This window comes from Coregonus lavaretus (genome assembly GCF_964263955.1).
Source record: "Coregonus lavaretus genome assembly, chromosome: 36".
Lineage (NCBI taxonomy): Eukaryota > Metazoa > Chordata > Actinopteri > Salmoniformes > Salmonidae > Coregonus > Coregonus lavaretus.
The window spans coordinates 20202096-20220573 of NC_140023.1; the positions used below are offsets into that span (position 1 = coordinate 20202096).

The 18478-nt window shown below is 44.6% G+C and overlaps 1 protein-coding gene across 1 annotated transcript in view; it reads right to left on the bottom strand.

Annotated features, from left to right (window-relative positions):
- Positions 1–18478, bottom strand: part of thada (THADA armadillo repeat containing) — a 109373-nt gene that overhangs the window by 89946 nt on the left and 949 nt on the right. The window contains exons 2-11 of the mRNA XM_084153487.1: positions 18138–18217; positions 17930–18039; positions 8921–9054; positions 8463–8617; positions 8321–8353; positions 8149–8197; positions 7715–7908; positions 7290–7384; positions 6896–7119; positions 4545–5263 (exon numbers count right to left, since the gene is read on the bottom strand). Coding sequence (XP_084009613.1) covers positions 4545–5263; positions 6896–7119; positions 7290–7384; positions 7715–7908; positions 8149–8197; positions 8321–8353; positions 8463–8617; positions 8921–9054; positions 17930–18039; positions 18138–18210 — 1786 coding nt within the window. The 5' untranslated portion in view covers positions 18211–18217. The remainder of the gene's footprint in view (positions 1–4544; positions 5264–6895; positions 7120–7289; positions 7385–7714; positions 7909–8148; positions 8198–8320; positions 8354–8462; positions 8618–8920; positions 9055–17929; positions 18040–18137; positions 18218–18478) is intronic.

Genomic DNA, 18478 nt, shown 5'->3' on the forward strand with positions numbered 1-18478 from the left:
TCTTGTTTCGCATGGTCTGAGTCTTTAGGTGCCTTTTGGCAATCTCTAAGCGTCTTCATGTGCCTTTTAATGAGGAGTGGCTTCCGTCAGGCCACTCTACCATAAAGGCCTGATTGGTGGAGTGCTGCAGAGATGGTTGTCCTTCTGGAAGGTTCTCCCATCTCCACAGAGGAACTCAGGAGCTCTTTCAGAGTGACCATCTGGTTCTTGGTCACCTCCCTGACCAAGGACCTTCTCCCCCGATTGCTCAGTTTGGCCGGGCGGCCAGCTCTAGGAAGTGTCTTTGTGGTTCCAAACTTCTTCCATTTAAGAATCATGGAGGCCACTGTGTTCTTGGGGACCTTCAATGCAGCAGAAATGTTTTGGTACCCTTCCCCAGATCTGTGCCGACACAATCCTGTCGTCTCGGAGCTCTACGGACAATTCCTTCGACCTCATGGCTTGGTTTTTGCTCTGACATGCACTGTCAACTGTGGGAACTTATATAGACAGGTGTGTGTCTTTCCAAATCATGTCCAATCAATTGAATTTACCACAGGTGGACTCCAAGTTGTAGAAACATCAAGGATGATCAATGGAAACCGGATGCACTGGAGCTCAATTTCGAGTCTCATAGCAATGGGTCTGAAAACTTATTTAAGGTATTTCTGTATTTTGTTACGTTACATTTTGTTACGTTACAGCCTTATTCTAAAATGGATTAAATAAATAAAAATTCCTCAGCAATCTAAACACAATACCCCATAATGACAAAGCGAAAACGGGTTTCTTGAATTTTGTGCAAATTCATGTCTGTCAAGTTATTGTTTAGTGCTAAATGTAATTCAATTGCATTGTCATATCGTGAAAGAAAACAAAAACTATAATTACATTTAAACCACTTCAGCTGCGTTTCATACTGACAGTCAATGTTTTTTGTCTTCAACAGAGTGAAGGGCCGTGCAACTAGTTTTCCTTCACACAAAATACATTAGCACAGAAAATCTTTTTCATCAGATGTGCAATGCTATTTGGCTACCAGCCATACATAAATGTACTTAATGAAAAACAAAGGTATTTTTTGCAAAAACTATGAATGGCCGTCATATTTCTAATGTTTACCATAGAAAGAATTTAGCCAGCTACATTTCCTAATGTTTTGCTTATAGTTACACTACCAGTCAAAAGTTTGAACACACCTACTCATTCAAGGGTTTTTCTTTATTTTTACATTGTAGAATAATAGTGAAGACATCAAAACTATGAAATAACACCAATGGAATCATGTAGTAACCAAAAATGTGTTAAACAAATCAAAATATATTTTATATTTGAGATTCTTCAAAGTAGCCACCATTTGCCTTGATGACAGCTTTGCACACTCTTGGCATTCTCTCAACCAGCTTCATGAGGTAGTCACCTGGAATGGATTTCAATTAACAGGTGTGCCTTCATAAAAGTTGATTTATGGAATTTCTTTCCTTCTTAATGTGTTTGAGCCAATCAGTTGTGTTGTGACAAGGTAGGGGGGTATACAGAAGATAGCCCTATTTGGTAAAAGACCAAGTCCATATTATGGCAAGAACAGCTCAAATAAGCAAAGAGAAACAACAGTCCATCATTACTTTAAGACATGAAGGTCAGTCAACACTGAACATATCAAGAACTTTGAAAGTTTTTTCAAGTGCAGTCGCAAAAACCATCAAGCGCTATGATGAAACTGGCTCTCATAAGGACCGCCACAGCAATGGAAGACCCAGAGTTACCTCTGCTGCAGAGGATAAATAGATTTACCAGCCTCAGAAATTGCAGCCCAAATAAAAGCTTCACAGAGTTCAAGTAACAGACACATCTCAACATCAACTGTTCATAGGGGACTGTGTGAATCAGGTCTTCATGGTCGAATTGCTGCAAAGAAACCACTACTAAAGGACACGAATAAGAAGAAGAGACCCGCTTGGGCCAAGAAACACGAGCAATGGACATTAGACCAGTGGAAATGTGTTATTTGGTCTGGAGCCAAATTGGATATTTTTGGTTCCAACCGCAGTGTCTTTGTGATCTCCACATGTGTAGTTCCCACCGTAAAGCATGGAGGAGGAGGAGGTGTTATTGTGTGGGGGTGCTTTGCTGGTGACATTGTTTGTGATTTATTTAGAATTCAAGGCACACTTAACCAGCATGGCTACCACAGCATTCTGCAGCAATACGCCATCCATCTGGTTTGGGCTTAGTGGGACTATCATTTGTTTTTCAACAGGACAATGACTCAACACACCACCAGGCTATGTAAGGGCTATTTGACCAAGAAGGAGAGTGAAGGAATGCTGCATCAGATGACCTGGCATCCACAATCCCACGATCAATCCAATTGAGATGGTTTGGGATGAGTCGGACCGCAGAGTTAAGGAAAATCAGCCAACAAGTGGTCAGCATACAGTGGGGAAAAAAAGTATTTAGTCAGCCACCAATTGTGCAAGTTCTCCCACTTAAAAAGATGAGAGAGGCCTGTAATTTTCATCATAGGTACAGGTCAACTATGACAGACAAATTGAGAAAATTATTTCCAGAAAATCACATTGTAGGATTTTTAATGAAATTATTTGCAAATTATGGTGGAAAATAAGTATTTGGTCACCTACAAACAAGCAAGATTTCTGGCTCTCACAGACCTGTAACTTCTTCTTTAAGAGGCTCCTCTGTCCTCCACTCGTTACCTGTATTAATGGCACCTGTTTGAACTTATCAGTATAAAAGACACCTGTCCACAACCTCAAACAGTCACACTCCAAACTCCACTATGGCCAAGACCAAAGAGCTGTCAAAGGACACTAGAAACAAAATTGTAGACCTGCACCAGGCTGGGAAGACTGAATCTGCAATAGGTAAGCAGCTTGGTTTGAAGAAATCAACTGTGGGAGCAATTATTAGGAAATGGAAGACATACAAGACCACTGATAATCTCCCTCGATCTGGGGCTCCACGCAAGATCTCACCCCGTGGGGTCAAAATGATCACAAGAACGGTGAGCAAAAATCTCAGAACCACACGGGGGGACCTAGTGAATGACCTGCAGAGAGCTGGGACCAAAGTAACAAAGCCTACCATCAGTAACACACTACGCCGCCAGGGACTCAAATCCTGCAGTGCCAGACGTGTCCCCCTGCTTAAGCCAGTACATGTCCAGGCCCGTCTGAAGTTTGCTAGAGTGCATTTGGATGATCCAGAAGAAGATTGGGAGAATGTCATATGGTCAGATGAAACCAAAATAGAACTTTTTGGTAAAAACTCAATTCGTCGTGTTTGGAGGACAAAGAATGCTGAGTTGCATCCAAAGAACACCATACCTACTGTGAAGCATGGGGGTGGAAACATCATGCTTTGGGGCTGTTTTTCTGCAAAGGGACCAGGACGACTGATCCGTGTAAAGGAAAGAATGAATGGGGCCATGTATCGTGAGAATTTTCCTTCCATCAGCAAGGGCATTGAAGATGAAATGTGGCTGGGTCTTTCAGCATGACAATGATCCCAAACACACCGCCCGGGCAACGAAGGAGTGGCTTCGTAAGAAGCATTTCAAGGTCCTGGAGTGGCCTAGCCAGTCTCCAGATCTCAACCCCATAGAAAATCTTTGGAGGGAATTGAAAGTCTGCGTTGCCCAGCGACAGCCCCAAAACATCACTGCTCTAGAGGAGATCTGCATGGAGGAATGGGCCAAAATACCAGCAACAGTGTGTGAAAACCTTGTGAAGACTTACAGAAAACGTTTGACCTGTGTCATTGCCAACAAAGGGTATATAACAAAGTATTGAGAAACTTTTTTTATTGACCAAATACTTATTTTCCACCATAATTTGCAAATAAAATTCATAAAAAATCCTACAATGTGATTTTCTGGATTTTTTTTTCTCATTTTGTCTGTCATAGTTGACGCGTACCTATGATGAAAATTACAGGCCTCTCTCATCTTTTTAAGTGGGAGAACTTGCACAATTGAAGGCTGACTAAATACTTTTTTCCCCCATTGTATGTGGAAACTCCTTCAAGACTGTTGTAAAAGCATTCCAGGTGAAGCTGGTTGAGAGAATGCCAAGCGTGTGCAAAGCTGTCATGAAGGCAAAGGGTGGCTATTTTAACACTAACATTTTGGTTACTACATGATTCCATGTGTTTTTTCATAGTTTTGATGTCTTCACTATTATTCTACAATGTAGAAAATAGTACAAATAAAGAAAAACCCTTGAATGAGTAGGTGTCCAAACCTTTGACTGGTACTGTAATTGCATTTTAACTTGCTACGGGAGAAAAACTACAATGATGAGAGCAAATATATTTAATCTGAGTGGAGAAGTGCAACTGAATCACGAAATTAGTCCTTTTACATTCCTGATTTGGAGTTAACCCTGACTGCAGCCGAGTAGAATTTACAATAAGAAGCATTTTATATCTGCGCTTACAAAACGCTGCAAGATATTTTTTCCCCATCTGCATGAAAAACGCAGAATCCTGCGTTAACGCGACCCTGGTATGTATGCATGATTGTGTGCGTGTACATTTATATCTACCTGCGCTGCAGGGTGGTGTGTCCTGTAGGGCCTGTACCATGTGGGCCAGACTGGAGGGGGAGCAGCGCAGAAGCTTGGGAAGGAAATAGTCCAGGATATAGGTGGTCTGGTCCAGCCTGGCTCTACACAGCACCTGAAGCAGGGGGGTCACCCAGGTCTGGTGCCACCTCTCCATGCCCGCCTCTGTGCCCCCTGTGCCACCTTCCTCAACCAGCTGGGCCTTGTGACTGACAAACAGCCTCTCTAGCAGGTCGCTAGCGTAAGGTGCCAGTGTCTGGTCCCCCATCAAGCCCAGGAGACGTGAGGGCAGCTGGGGGTCCAGAGCCAACAGGTACCCTGCCCCTAGGAGCTCCACCAGGCAGGCCAGAGAGCCATACTTCCCTCTCTGGTGCCACTCCAGGCCCAGCAGGTTGTGGGTTAGCTGGGTGATGTATGGGTCCCTATGGGGGTCAGAAAGGGCTAGAGGGTTGCTGTGCTGGTGCAGGAGGAGGAGGTTCTTGAAGAGGGCGCGGGTCTGGTGGCGGACCCCATCCAAGGGGTGCTCCCAGTGGGTGTAGACGTGCTCCAGCAGGTGCCCCTGGAGCTCTGAACCCCCGCGGAGAGAGTCGTGAAGCAGGTCTGGTGGAGAGGACTGCCCACCCTGCAGGCTGTCCAAGGCGGCTCCGCTCCACAGGGTCAGCACGCGGGCTACCACCATGGCTGTGCTGGACTCCTTTATACTACAAACACACACATACGTGTACGCATGCAGACACACACACACAGAGAGAGAGATGGACACAGAGACAGACTGAACAATAGTCAACCAAAATGACAACCATTTGGGTGGAAGTAATCGCACAAGTGTGTGTTTGTGTGCATACAGTGAGGGAAAAAAGTATTTGACCCCCTCTCAATCAGAACGATTTCTGGCTCCCAGGGGTCTTTTATACAGGTAACGAGCTGAGATTAGGAGCACACTCTTAAAGGGAGTGCTCCTAATCTCAGCTTGTTACCTGTATAAAAGACACCTGTCCACAGAAGCAATCAATCAATCAGATTCCAAACTCTCCACAATGGATAAGACCAAAGAACTCTCCAAGGATGTCAGGGACAAGATTGTAGACCTACACAAGGCTGGAATGGGCTACAAGACCATCGCCAAGCAGCTTGGTGAGAAGGTGACAACAGTTGGTGCGATAATACGCAAATGGAAGAAACACAAAATAACTGTCAATCTCCCTCGGCCTGGGGCTCCATGCAAGATCTCACCTCGTGGAGTTGCAATGATCATGAGAATGGTGAGGAATCAGCCCAGAACTACACAGGAGGAGCTTGTCAATGATCTCAAGGCAGCTGGGACCATAGTCACCAAGAAATCAATTGGTAACACACTACGCCGTGAAGGACTGAAATCCTGCAGCGCCCGCAATGTCCCCCTGCTCAAGAAAGCACATATACAGGCCCGTCTGAAGTTTGCCAATGAACATCTGAATGATTCAGAGGAGAACTGGGTGAAAGTGTTGTGGTCAGATGAGACCAAAATCGAGCTCTTTGGCATCAACTCAACTCGCCGTGTTTGGAGGAGGAGGAATGCTGACTATGACCCCAAGAACACCATCCCTACCGTCAAACATGGAGGTGGAAACATTATGCTTTGGGGGTGTTTTTCTGCTAAGGGGACAGGACAACTTCACCGCATCAAAGGGACGATGGACGGGGCCATGTACCGTCAAATCGTGGGTGAGAACCTCCTTCCCTCAGCCAGGGCATTGAAAATGGGTCGTGGATGGTTATTCCAGCATGACAATGACCCAAAACACACGGCCAAGGCAACAAAGGAGTGGCTCAAGAAGAAGCACATTAAGGTCCTGGAGTGGCCTAGCCAGTCTCCAGACCTTAATCCCATAGAAAATCTGTGGAGGGAGCTGAAGGTTCGAGTTGCCAAATGTCAGCCTCGAAACCTTAATGACTTGGAGAAGATGGAGGAGTGGAACAAAATCCCTCCTGAGATTTGTGCAAACCTGGTGGCCAACTACAAGAAACGTCTGACCTCTGTGATTGCCAACAAGGGTTTTGCCACCAAGTACTAAATCATGTTTTGCAGAGGGGTCAAATACTTATTTCCCTCATTAAAATGCAAATCAATTTATAACATTTTTTACATGCGTTTTTCTGGATTTTTTGTTTGTTATTCTGTCTCTCACTCTTCAAATAAACCTACCATTAAAATGATAGACTGATCATGTCTTTGTCAGTGGGCAAACGTACAAAATCAGTAGGGGATCAAATACTTTTTTCCCTCACTGTACATGTGCGTGTCTGTGCGGCGTGTCAGCGTGCTAGCTCCTGCGTGCATACGTGTCGCTAACCTGGTGTCCAGCGCCAGCAGTGTGTGGGGAACCAGCAGCAACAGCTGTTCCCTCTGTGGCCCCTGGGTTGTCCCTCTCCAGTTTAGCATAGCCAGGGCCCCATGACACAGGTAGAGGGACACCCCCGCAGGACGACCACTGTCATACAGCCCCATACAGCTCTGTCTCAGCCACACGGGGGCGCACTCACCACTCTGCTCTGAACCTTGCAGGAGACCTGCCACCTGGACAGGCAGATGGACAGAGACAGAAAAACATACAGAAAGAGACACAGACAAAAAGTTCCATAATTCAACATCATGGCCATTACTAGTATCACTGAACAACCAAAAAGAATCCAATGCAAATTGAATCATTCAGGGTATTTGTGAGTGTATTGGGTGTAGTCACTCACCACTTCGGCCATTCGATCTCCACTCCCCATGACAGATCTGGTCAGCAGGACCACTGCCATGCCAGCCGTGCTCTGGACAGACTGTAGAAACTCCTCTAGCGGAGGGGAAAGAGAGAACAGACGAGACAGAGAGGGGAGATAAGGAGAGAGATACATGGAAAGAGTCAGGGGGAGCCCACTCATTACTTTCATGCTCAGTGCCCAGACTTTATGAGCTGATGTTGAGTAACCAGGGGTGTATTCATTCAGACCAAGCCATAGCAAACAGTTGCAAAACAGAAACTGTTTACTCCAAACGGACACTGTTTTGCAACAAAAAACGAGAGTTCCTATTGGAAAAATTCAGGTAGGTCCCTCCTCGTTTCGTTCTGTTGGCTTCCGTTTGGTTGCTAGTGAATAAACCCCTGGTGTAACATGGTCCTCACCATCTGTGAGGATGTGTGTGTAGCAATCCAGTAGGCCACTGAGGGTCAGCTGCAGGGTGCAGTGAGGTTGGACAGCCTGTAGGGCGGCACTGATGAGCTCCTGGGACCTCTGCACCACCAGCATGGAGGCCTTGACCGCAGCCAGACACGAGTGCATGAGCTGGGCCTGGACCACATGGCGACCTGCTAGACCACTGAGGAGACAGCAGGGGGCGACAAACACACACCAGTCAGTAAGAGGCCACACGCTACACATTTTTCAATCCTGATACTTGTGGGTGGGTGCAGGCTTTTGTTTTAGCCCAGCACTAACACTAAATCAACTAATGAAGTCCTGTATTAGTTGAATCGGGTGTTTTAGTACCGTTCTCGAACAAAGGCCTGCCGTGCTGTGGGTCACGAGGACCAGGATTTAGAAGCACAGGCTGTCTTACCTGTTTAGTTGGAGGTATTCACTCAAGGCCTTATGGAGGAACTGTAACACTGGAGAGAAGAACAGAAGGAGAGGCATATTATCCCAAAGACATCAATTAACTATGTTTCTGTGTTTGAGCTCACCATCCTGAGCAGGTTTGATAAAAACCTAAAGATAAACAAATCACTCACCCTCTGCTAGCAGACCGTGTATACACCTCTCACCTGAAAGGCAATAGAGCATTCGGTATATAATGAACTATGGATAAAGTGTATCTTATTCAAATTATACCAAACACAAGAGACAGTCTAAATGAGGAGGTTCCATATGTACCGAGAGGGAAGGCATCTAGGCAGGATGTGATAGAGTCTATCATGTGTGGGTATGAGGTGTGGTCTGAGCCCACAGTGGACAGACAGTCTGACAGACACACGGACAGACAGCTGACAGTCTGCTCCTGCAGCCAGTCTGGTACAGAGCTAAGGGCACTGCAGAGAGAGAACATGTAGATTCAGTGTTTACGTTATTGTAGCGATTCTATAACGTTTGCTAGTCTACTTTTTAAAAAAACAGTAGAGCAGTGTTCACAATCCTTGGTCCTGAATGTGTAGGCTTTTGTTCCACTTCCAACCCAGCACTAACACACCTGTTCAACTCATTAAAGGTGTGGATCAGCAGTTGCATAGTTGAATCAGTAGTGGTTGTGCTGGTCTAGAACAAAAGCCTGCACACCCTGTAGCTCTCCAGGGCCAGAGACTGAGGAAGAGGTGGTGAGGAGAGGAGAGGTGTACCTGGCGCTGGCCCTACGGAGGGGGTTCTTGGCCAACAGGGAGGTGTAGATGAGGGCCAGGGTGTGCAGACAAGCCTGGAGGAGAGGCCCATGGGAAGTTTCCTCCTCATTCAGCAGCTCCAACTGAGATCCTGCCTGGAGACACACACTGACATTAGACCAGCCAGGAGAACCTGGGAGGGGTTGGCAAACATGGTGAGATGAAAACATATGTGCAGGAGTTAATTGGATGACAGTTATGTTGTTTTTTGTCCCGGCATAGAGATACAGTATTGTAGGTCTAATGTTCTGTGTCATGTAGGACTTATGGTTTAAGTTGACAGTCTCATCTCAATATTGGTGTCTTCTCTGTTGCAGTGCAGGTCGAGTTGACGTTCTCCCAAGCCAGACAGTTGACGTTCTCCCAAGCCAGACAGTTGACGTTCTCCCAAGCCAGACAGTTGACGTTCTCCCAAGCCAGACAGTTGACGTTCTCCCAAGCCAGACAGTTGACGTTCTCTCATCTCTGCATGTTTATGTCAACCCAACCCACAGAGCACCAGAGGAGTGACTTGGGCTGTGACGATACCAGTATTGCAATATTTTTTCCATGGCAAAAATTAAAACACAAAGCAGACCTATTTGGACTTTTAAAAACCGTCTGTATGTAAAATATTGTGTGCTATAGCTTAGAAAATAAAGAAATACCTCCCCAACAGATCCACAGATGACGGAATCTATTCCGCTCCATACTGCCCTCTCCCACCTGGACAAGAGGAACACCTATTTGAGAATGCTGTTTATTGACTTTAACTCAGCGTTCAACACCATAGTGCCCTTCAAGTTCATCACCAAGCTCAGGACCATGGGACTGAACACCTCCCTATGCAACTGGATCCTGGTCTTCCTGACAGTTCGCCCCCAGGTGGCGAGGGTAGGCAACAACACATCTGCCATGCTGACCCTCAACATGGGGGTGCATGCTTAGTCCCTTCCTGTTCACCCACGACTGTGTGGATGTGCACGACTCCAACACCATCATTAAGTTTGCTGACGGTGGTTGGCCTGATCACCGACGACCATGAGACAGCCTATAGGTGGTCAGTGACCTGGCAGTGACCTCAACGTCAGCAAGACAAAAAGGAGCTGATCGTGGACTACAGGAAACAGAGGGCCGAGCACGCCCCCATCCTCATCGACAGAGCTGTAGTTGAGCGGGTCAAGAGCTTCAAGTTCCTTGGTGTCCACATCACTAATGAATTATCATGGTCCACACACACCAACACAGTCGTGAAGAAGGCACGACAATGCCTCTTCCCCCTCAGGAGGCTGAAAAGATTTAGCATGGGCCCTCAGATCCTCAAAAAGTTATACAGCTGCACCATTGAGAACATCTTGACTGGCTGCATCACCGCTTGGTATGGCAACTGCTTGGCATCTGACCGCAAGGCACTAAAGAGGGTAGTGCGTACCTCACTGGGGCTGAGCTCCCTGCCATCCAGGAACTCCATACTAGGCGGAATCAGAAGAAGGCCCTAAAAATTGTCAGACTCCAGCCACCCAAGTCATAAACTGTTTTCTCTGACACAGCACAGCAAGCGGTACTGATGCACCAAGTCTGGAACAAAAAGGACCCTGAACAGCGTCTACCCCCAAGCCATAAGACTGCTAAATATACTGAATAAAAATGCAACATGCAACAATTTCAAATATTTTACTGAGTTACAGTTCATATAAAGGAAACCAGTCAGTTGAAATAAATTCATTAGGGACAAATCTATGGATTTCACATGACTGGGAATACAGATACAGTGGGGAGAACAAGTATTTGATACATTTTGCAGGTTTTCCTACATACAAAGCATGTAGAGGTCTGTAATTTTTATCATAGGTACACTTCAACTGTGAGAGATGGAATCTAAAAGAAAAATCCAGAGATGGAATCTAAAAGATAAATCCAGAAAATCACATTGTATGATTTTTAAGTAATTAATTTGCATTTTATTGCATGACATAAGTATTTGATAAATCAGAAAAGCAGAACTTAATATTTGGTACAGAAACCTTTGTTTGCAATTACAGAGATCATACGTTTCCTGTAGGTCTTGACCAGGTTTGGGCTCCTGAGTGGCGCAGTGGTCTAAGGCACTGCATCGCAGTGCTAACTGTGCCACTAGAGATCCTGGTTCGAATCCAGGCTCTGTCGCAGCCGGCCGCGACCGGGAGACTCATGGGCGGCGCACAATTGGCCCAGCGTTGTCCAGGGTAGGGGAGGGAATGGCCGGCAGGGATGTAGCTCAGTTGATAGAGCATGGCGTTTGCAACGCCAGGGTTGTGGGTTCGATTCCCACGGGGGGCCAGTATAAAAAAAATATGTATTCACTAACTGTAAGTCGCTCTGGATAAGAGCGTCTGCTAAATGACTAAAATGTAAATGTAATTTTGGCCCACTCCTCCATACAGACCTTCTCCAGATCCTTCAGGTTTCGGGGCTGTCGCTGGGCAATACGGACTTTCAGCTCCCTCCAAAGATTTTATATTGGGTTCAGGTCTGGAGACTGGCTAGGCCACTCCAGGACCTTGAGATGCTTCATACGGAGCCACTCCTTAGTTGCCCTGGCTGTGTGTTTCAGGTCGTTGTCATGCTGGAAGACCCAGCCACGACCCATCTTCAATGCTCTTACTGAGGGAAGGTTGTTGTTGGCTAAGATATCACGATACATGGCCCCATCCATCCTCCCCTCAGTACGGTGCAGTCGTCCTGTCCCCTTTGCAGAAAAGCATCCCCAAAGAATGATGTTTCCACCTCCATGCTTCACAGTTGGGATGGTGTTCTTGGGGTTGTACTCATCCTTCTTCTTCCTCCAAACACGGCGAGTGGAGTTTAGACCAAAAAGCTCTATTTTTGTCTCATCAGACCACATTACCTTCTCCCATTCCTCCTCTGGATCATCCAGATGGTCATTGGCAAACTTCAGACGGGCCTGGACATGCGCTGGCTTGAGCAGGGGGACCTTGCGTGCTCTGCAGGATTTTAATCCATGACGGCATAGTGTGTTACTAATGGTTTTCTTTGAGACTGTGGTCCCAGCTCTCTTCAGGTCATTGACCAGGTCCTGCCGTGTAGTTCTGGGCTGATCCCTCACCTTCCTCATGATCATTGATGCCCCACGAGGTGAGATCTTGCATGGAGCCCCAGACCGAGGGTGATTGACCGTCATCTTGAACTTCTTCCATTTTCTAATAATAGCAGCAACAGTTGTTGCCTTCTCACCAAGCTGCTTGCCTATTGTCCTGTAGCCCATCCCAGCCTTGTGCAGGTCTACAATTTTATCCCTGATGTCCTTACACAGCTCTCTGGTCTTGGCCATTGTGGAGAGGTTGGAGTCTGTTTGATTGAGTGTGTGGACAGGTGTCTTTTATACAGGTAATGAGTTCAAACAGGTGCAGTTAATACAGGTAATGAGTGGAGAACAGGAGGGCTTCTTAAGGAAAAACTAACAGGTCTGTGAGAGCTGGAATTCTTACTGGTTGGTAGGTGATCAAATACTTATGTCATGCAATAAAATGCAAATTAATTACTTAAAAATCATTCAATGTGATTTTCTGGATTTTTGTTTTAGATTCCGTCTCTCACAGTTGAAGTGTACCTATGATAAAAATTACAGACCTCTATATGCTTTGTAAGTAGGAAAACTTGCAAAAAATTGGCAGTGTATCAAATACTTGTTCTCCCCACTGTATGCATCTATTGGTCAAAGATACCTTAAAAAAAAGGTAAGGGAGTGGATCAGAAAACCAGTCAGTAACCGGTGTGACCACCATTTGCCTCATGCAGCGCGACATCTCCTTCGCATAGAGTTGATCAGGCTGTTGATTGTGGCCTGTGGAATGTTGTCCCACTCCTCTTCAATGGCTGTGCAAAATTCCTGGATATTGGCGGAAACTGGAACATGCTGTAGTACACGTCGATCCAGAGCATCCCAGACATGCTCAATGGGTGACATGTCTGGTGAGTATGCAGGCCATGGAAGAATTGGGACATTTTCAGCTTCCAGGAATTCTGTACAGATCCTTGCGACATGGGGCTGTACATTATCATGTTAAAACATGAGGTGATGCGGCAGATGGATGGCACGACAATGGGCCTCAGGATCTCGTCACTATCGCTGTGCATTCAAATTGCCATTGATAAAATGCAATTGTTTGTTGTTCGTAGCTTTTGCCTGCCCATACCATAACCCCACCGCCACCATGGGGCACTCTGTTCACAACGTTGACATCAGCAAAGCGCTCGCCCACACGACACCATACACGTGGCCTGCGGTTGTGAGGCCGGTTGAACGTACTGCCACATTCTCTAAAACGATGTTGGAGGCAGCTTATGGTAGAGAAATTAACATTCAATTATCTGGCAACAGCTCTGGTGGACATTCCTGCAGTCAGCATGTCAATTGCACGCTCCCTCAACACTTGAGACATCTGTGGCATTGTATTGTGTGACAAAACTACACATTTTAAAGAGGCCTTTTATTGTCCCCAGCACAAGGTGCACCTGTGTAATGATCTTACTGTTTAATCAGCTTCTTGATATGCAACACCTGTCAGGTGGATGGATTATCTTGGCAATGGAGAAATGCTCACTAACAGGGATGTAAACAAATGTATGCACAACATTTTATAGAAATAAGCTTCTTGTGCATATGGAACATTTCTGGGATCTTTTATTTCAGCTCATGAAACATCGGACAAACACTTTACATGTTGCGTTTATATTTTTGTTCAGTATAGTTACAGTGCCTAAAGAAAGTATTCACACCCCTTGACTCTTTCCACATTTTGTTGTTACAGCCTGAATGTAAAATTGATTAAATTGAGATATGTTTGTCACTGGCCTAAACACAATACCACATAATGTACAAAGTGGAATTATCTTTTTACACATTTTGAATAAAAAAGGAAAAGCTGGAATGTCTTGAGTCAATAAGTATTCAATGTGCTTAACAAGTCACATAAGTTGCATGGACTCACTCTGTGCAAGAATAGTGTTTAACATGATTTTTTAATGATTACCTCATCTCTGTACGTCACACACACAATTATCTGAGCAGCGATCAACAACATTGTAGTTACTCCACAATAGTAACCTAATTGACAAAGTGAAAAGAAGGAAGCCTGTAGAAAAAAATATATTACAAAACATGCATCCTGTTTACAACAAGGCACTAAAGTATTACTGCAAAATAATGTGGCAAAGCAATTCACTTTTTGACCTGAATACTAAAGTCTTATGTTGTTTGGGGCAAAATCAATACAACACATTACCGAGTACCACTCTCCATATTTTCAAGCATAGTGGTGGCTGCATCATGTTATGGGTATACTGGTAATCGCTAAGGACTGGGGAGTTATTCAGGATAAAAAAGAAACGGATTGGAGTTAAGCACAGGAAAATCCTAGAGGAAAACCTGGTTCAGTCTGCTTTCCACCAGACACTGGGAGATTAATTCACCTTTCAGCTGGAAAATAACCTAAAACACAAGACCAAATCTACACTGGAATTGCTTATCAAGAAGACAGTGAAGGTTCCTGAGTGGCCTAGTTACAGTTATTACTTAAATCTGCTTGAAAATCTAGCGCAAGACCTGAAAATGGTTGTCTAGCAATGATCAACAACCAATCTGACAGAGCTTGAAGAATTTTGAAAAGAATAATGGGCAAATGTTGCACAATGCAGGTGTGGAAAGCTCTTAAGAAATACCCAGAAAGACTAAAAGCTGTAATTTCTGCAAAAGGTGATTACATGTATTGACTCAGGGGGTTGAACACTTATCTAATCTTTTACAAATGTTGGAATTTTTCTTCCACTTTGACAGAGTATTTTGTGTAGATCGTTGACAAAAGATGACAATTAAATCAATTTGAATCCCACGTTTTTGCCTAGTGACTTTATACCTACCTACAGTTGAAGTCGGAAGTTTACATACACTTAGGTTGGAGTCATTATAACTCGTTTTTCAACCACTCCACAAATATATTTTTTTATCAAACTATAGTTTTGGCAAGTCAGTTAGGACATTAATTTGTGAATGACACAAGTAATTTACCAACAATTGTTTAAAGACAGATTATTTCACTTATAATTCACTGTATCACAATTCCAGTGGGTCAGAAGTTTACATACACTAAGTTGACTGTGCCTATAAACAGCTTGGAAAAATCCAGAAAATTATGTCATGGCTTTAGAAGCTTCTGATAGGCAAATTGACATAATTTGAGTCAATTGGAGGTGTACCTGTGGATGTATTTCAAGGCCTACCTTCAAACTCAGTGCCTCTTTGCTTGACATCATGGGAAAATCTAAAGAAAATCAGCCAAGACCTCAGAAAGAACATTGTAGACCTCCAAAAGTCTGATTCATCCTTGGGAGCAATTTCCAAACGCCTGAAGGTACCACGTTCATCTGTACAAACAATAGTATGCAAGTATAAACACCATGGGACCACGCAGTCGTCATCCCGCTCAGGAAGGAGACGCTTTCTGTCTCCTAGAGATGAACGTACTTTGGTGCAAAAAGTGCAAATAAATCCCAGAACAACAGCAAAGGACCTTGTGAAGATGCTGCAGGAAACAGGTACAAAAGTATCTCTATCCACAGTAAAACGAGTCCTATATCGACATAACCTGAAAGGCCGCTCAGCAAGGAAGAAGCCACTGCTCCAAAACCGCCATAAAAAAGCCAGAATACGGTTTGCAACTGCACATGGGGACAAAGATCGTACTTTTTGGAGAAATGTCCTCTGGTCTGATGAAACAAAAATAAAACTGTTTGGCCATAATTACCATTCTTATGTTTGGAGGAAAAAGGGGAAAGCTTGCAAGCCGAAGAACACCATCCCAACCGTGAAGCACGGGGGTGGCAGTATCATGCTGTGGGGGTGCTTTGCTGCAGGAGGGACTGGTGCACTACACAAAATAGATTGCATCATGAGGAAGGAAAATGATGTGGATATATTGAAGCAACATCTCAAGACATCAGTCAGGAAGTTAAAGCTTGGTCGCAAATGGGTCTTCCAAATGGACAATGACCCCAAGCATACTTCCAAAGTTGTGGCAAAATGGCTTAAGGACAACAAAGTCAAGGTATTGGAGTGGCCATCACAAAGCCCTGACCTCAATCCTATAGAAAATGTGTAGGCAGAACTGAAAAAGCGTGTGCGAGCAAGGAGGCTGCCACCATCATGCTTCACCGTAGGGTGCCAGGTTTCCTCCAGACTTGACGCTTGGCATTCAGGTCAAAGAGTTCAATCTTGGTTTCATCAAATCAAATTGTATTTGTCACATGCGCCGAATACAACAGGTGTAGACCTTACCGTGACGTGCTTACTTACAAGCCTTTAACCAACAATGCAGTTAAGAAAAATAAAAGAGTTAAGAATAATTTATTTAGTAAATATAAAGTTTAAAAAATAAAAGAGCAACAATAACATAACAATAACAATTCTATATACAGGGGGTACCGGTACAGAGTCAATGTGCAGGGGTACAGGTTAGTTGACGTAATTGAGGTAATATGTACATGTAGGTAGGGGTAAAGTGACTATGCATAGATAATAAACAGCGAGTAGCATCAGTGTCCAGGTAGCCATGATTAGCTGTTCAGCAGTCTTATGGCTTGGGGGTAGAAGCTGTTAAGAAGACTTTTGGACCTAGACTCGGTGCTCCGGTACTGCTTGCCATGCGGTACCAGAGAGAGCAGTCTATGACGAGGGTGGCTGGAGTCTGGCAATTTGTAGGGCCTTCCTCTGACAGAGAATCTGGTTTCACATGGTCAGAGTCCTTTAGGTGCTTTTCGGCAAACTCCAAGCGGGCTGTCATGTGCCTTTTACTGAGGAGTGGCTTCCGTCTGGCCACTCTACCATAAAGGCCTGATTGGTGGGGTGCTGCAGAGACGGTTGTCCTTCTGGAAGGTTTCCCCATCTCCTCAGAGGGACCATTGGGTTCTTGGTCACCTCCCTGACCAAGGCCCTTCTCCCCCGATTGCTCAGTTTGGCCGGGCAGCCATCTCTAGGAAGAGTCTTGGTGGTTCCAAACTTCTTCCATTTAAGAATGATGGAGGCCACTGTGTTCTTGGGGACCTTCAATACTGCAGAAATGTTTTGGTACCCTTCCCCAGATCTGTGCCTCGACACAATCCTGTCTAGGAACTCTACGGACAATTCCTTCGACCTCATGGCTTGGTTTTTGCTCTGACATGCACTGTCAACTGTGGGACCTTATATAGACAGGTGTGTGCCTTTCCGAATCATATCCAATCAATTGAATTTATCACAGGTCGACTCCAATCAAGTTGTAGAAACATCCCAAGGATGATCAATGAAAACAGGATGCACCAGAGCTCAATTTCGAGTCTCATAGCAAAAGGTCTGAATATTCATGTAAATAAGGTATTTCTGTTTTTTATTTGTAATAAAATAGAAACAATTACTAAAAACCTGTTTTCGCTTTGTCATTATGGGGTATTGTGTGTAGATTGATGAGGAAAAACATTTATTTAATCAATTTTAGAATTAGGATGTAACAAAATGTGGAAAAAGTGGTAGTGTTGGGTCTGATTACTTTCTGAATGCACTGTACATATCAAGCTCCATTACCTTGTACCCCTGCACCTTGACTCGGTACTGGTACGCTGTGTATATAGCCAAGCTATCGTTACTCATTGTGTATTTATTCCTCGTGGTATTATTTTTTTGTTATTCATCTTTTTTTATCTGCATTGTTACACCTGTTGTTTATGAAGCATGTGACAAATAACATTTGATTGGATAAATGTGACTTGATAATGATGTCTGTTTACAACATTTGGGCTGTTTTCCTAAATAAGTTAAATCCGCTTTGTGTTTTGTTTCCTTGCCACGATACTAACGAGCATCGCAATATTGTTATCGTCCCGATCATAGGTGTGACCCAAATCTAAAATACCAAACACTATCAGTTAGTTGAGGTAATGAGAGTGAGAATGGACACCAACCTTCTTGACCAGTTGGATCTGCTGCACTGGGTCAGTCAACGCCAGACAGTCCTGCAAGGTCTGGGCTAGCTGTCTGATCACTTCATCTCCTCCATCCACAGAGAGAGACGCTGAAACACACACACACACAGATAATCACTTTACACAGCAGAAAAACCACCACCACACTTACAATAATCAGTAGCTACCACAAATTCCATCCTCTCACCTATCAACTTGTCAAGCCTGTCCTTGTCCAAGACCACAGCCTCCACTTTCACAGTTTTCTTCTTTGTCACCATGACTCCCCTGACAGGACAGCCAGGTGAAGCGTTAAACAACATCTAGCTACATAAGTTCTACTGTTGAAGCTCTGTTGAGAAGTTCAATCAGGTGTGGTAGTGTTGGGTTGAAACAAAAGCCAGCACAGTGCACACCCTGGATGTAGCTCTACAGGGACAGGATTGGTGACCACTACCATACATTGGAACCGCACCCACACACTTTCTAGAGCGAATATCCTAGTGAATAATGCTGTGTTCATAACCAAGTGGGAAGGTGGTATTTACC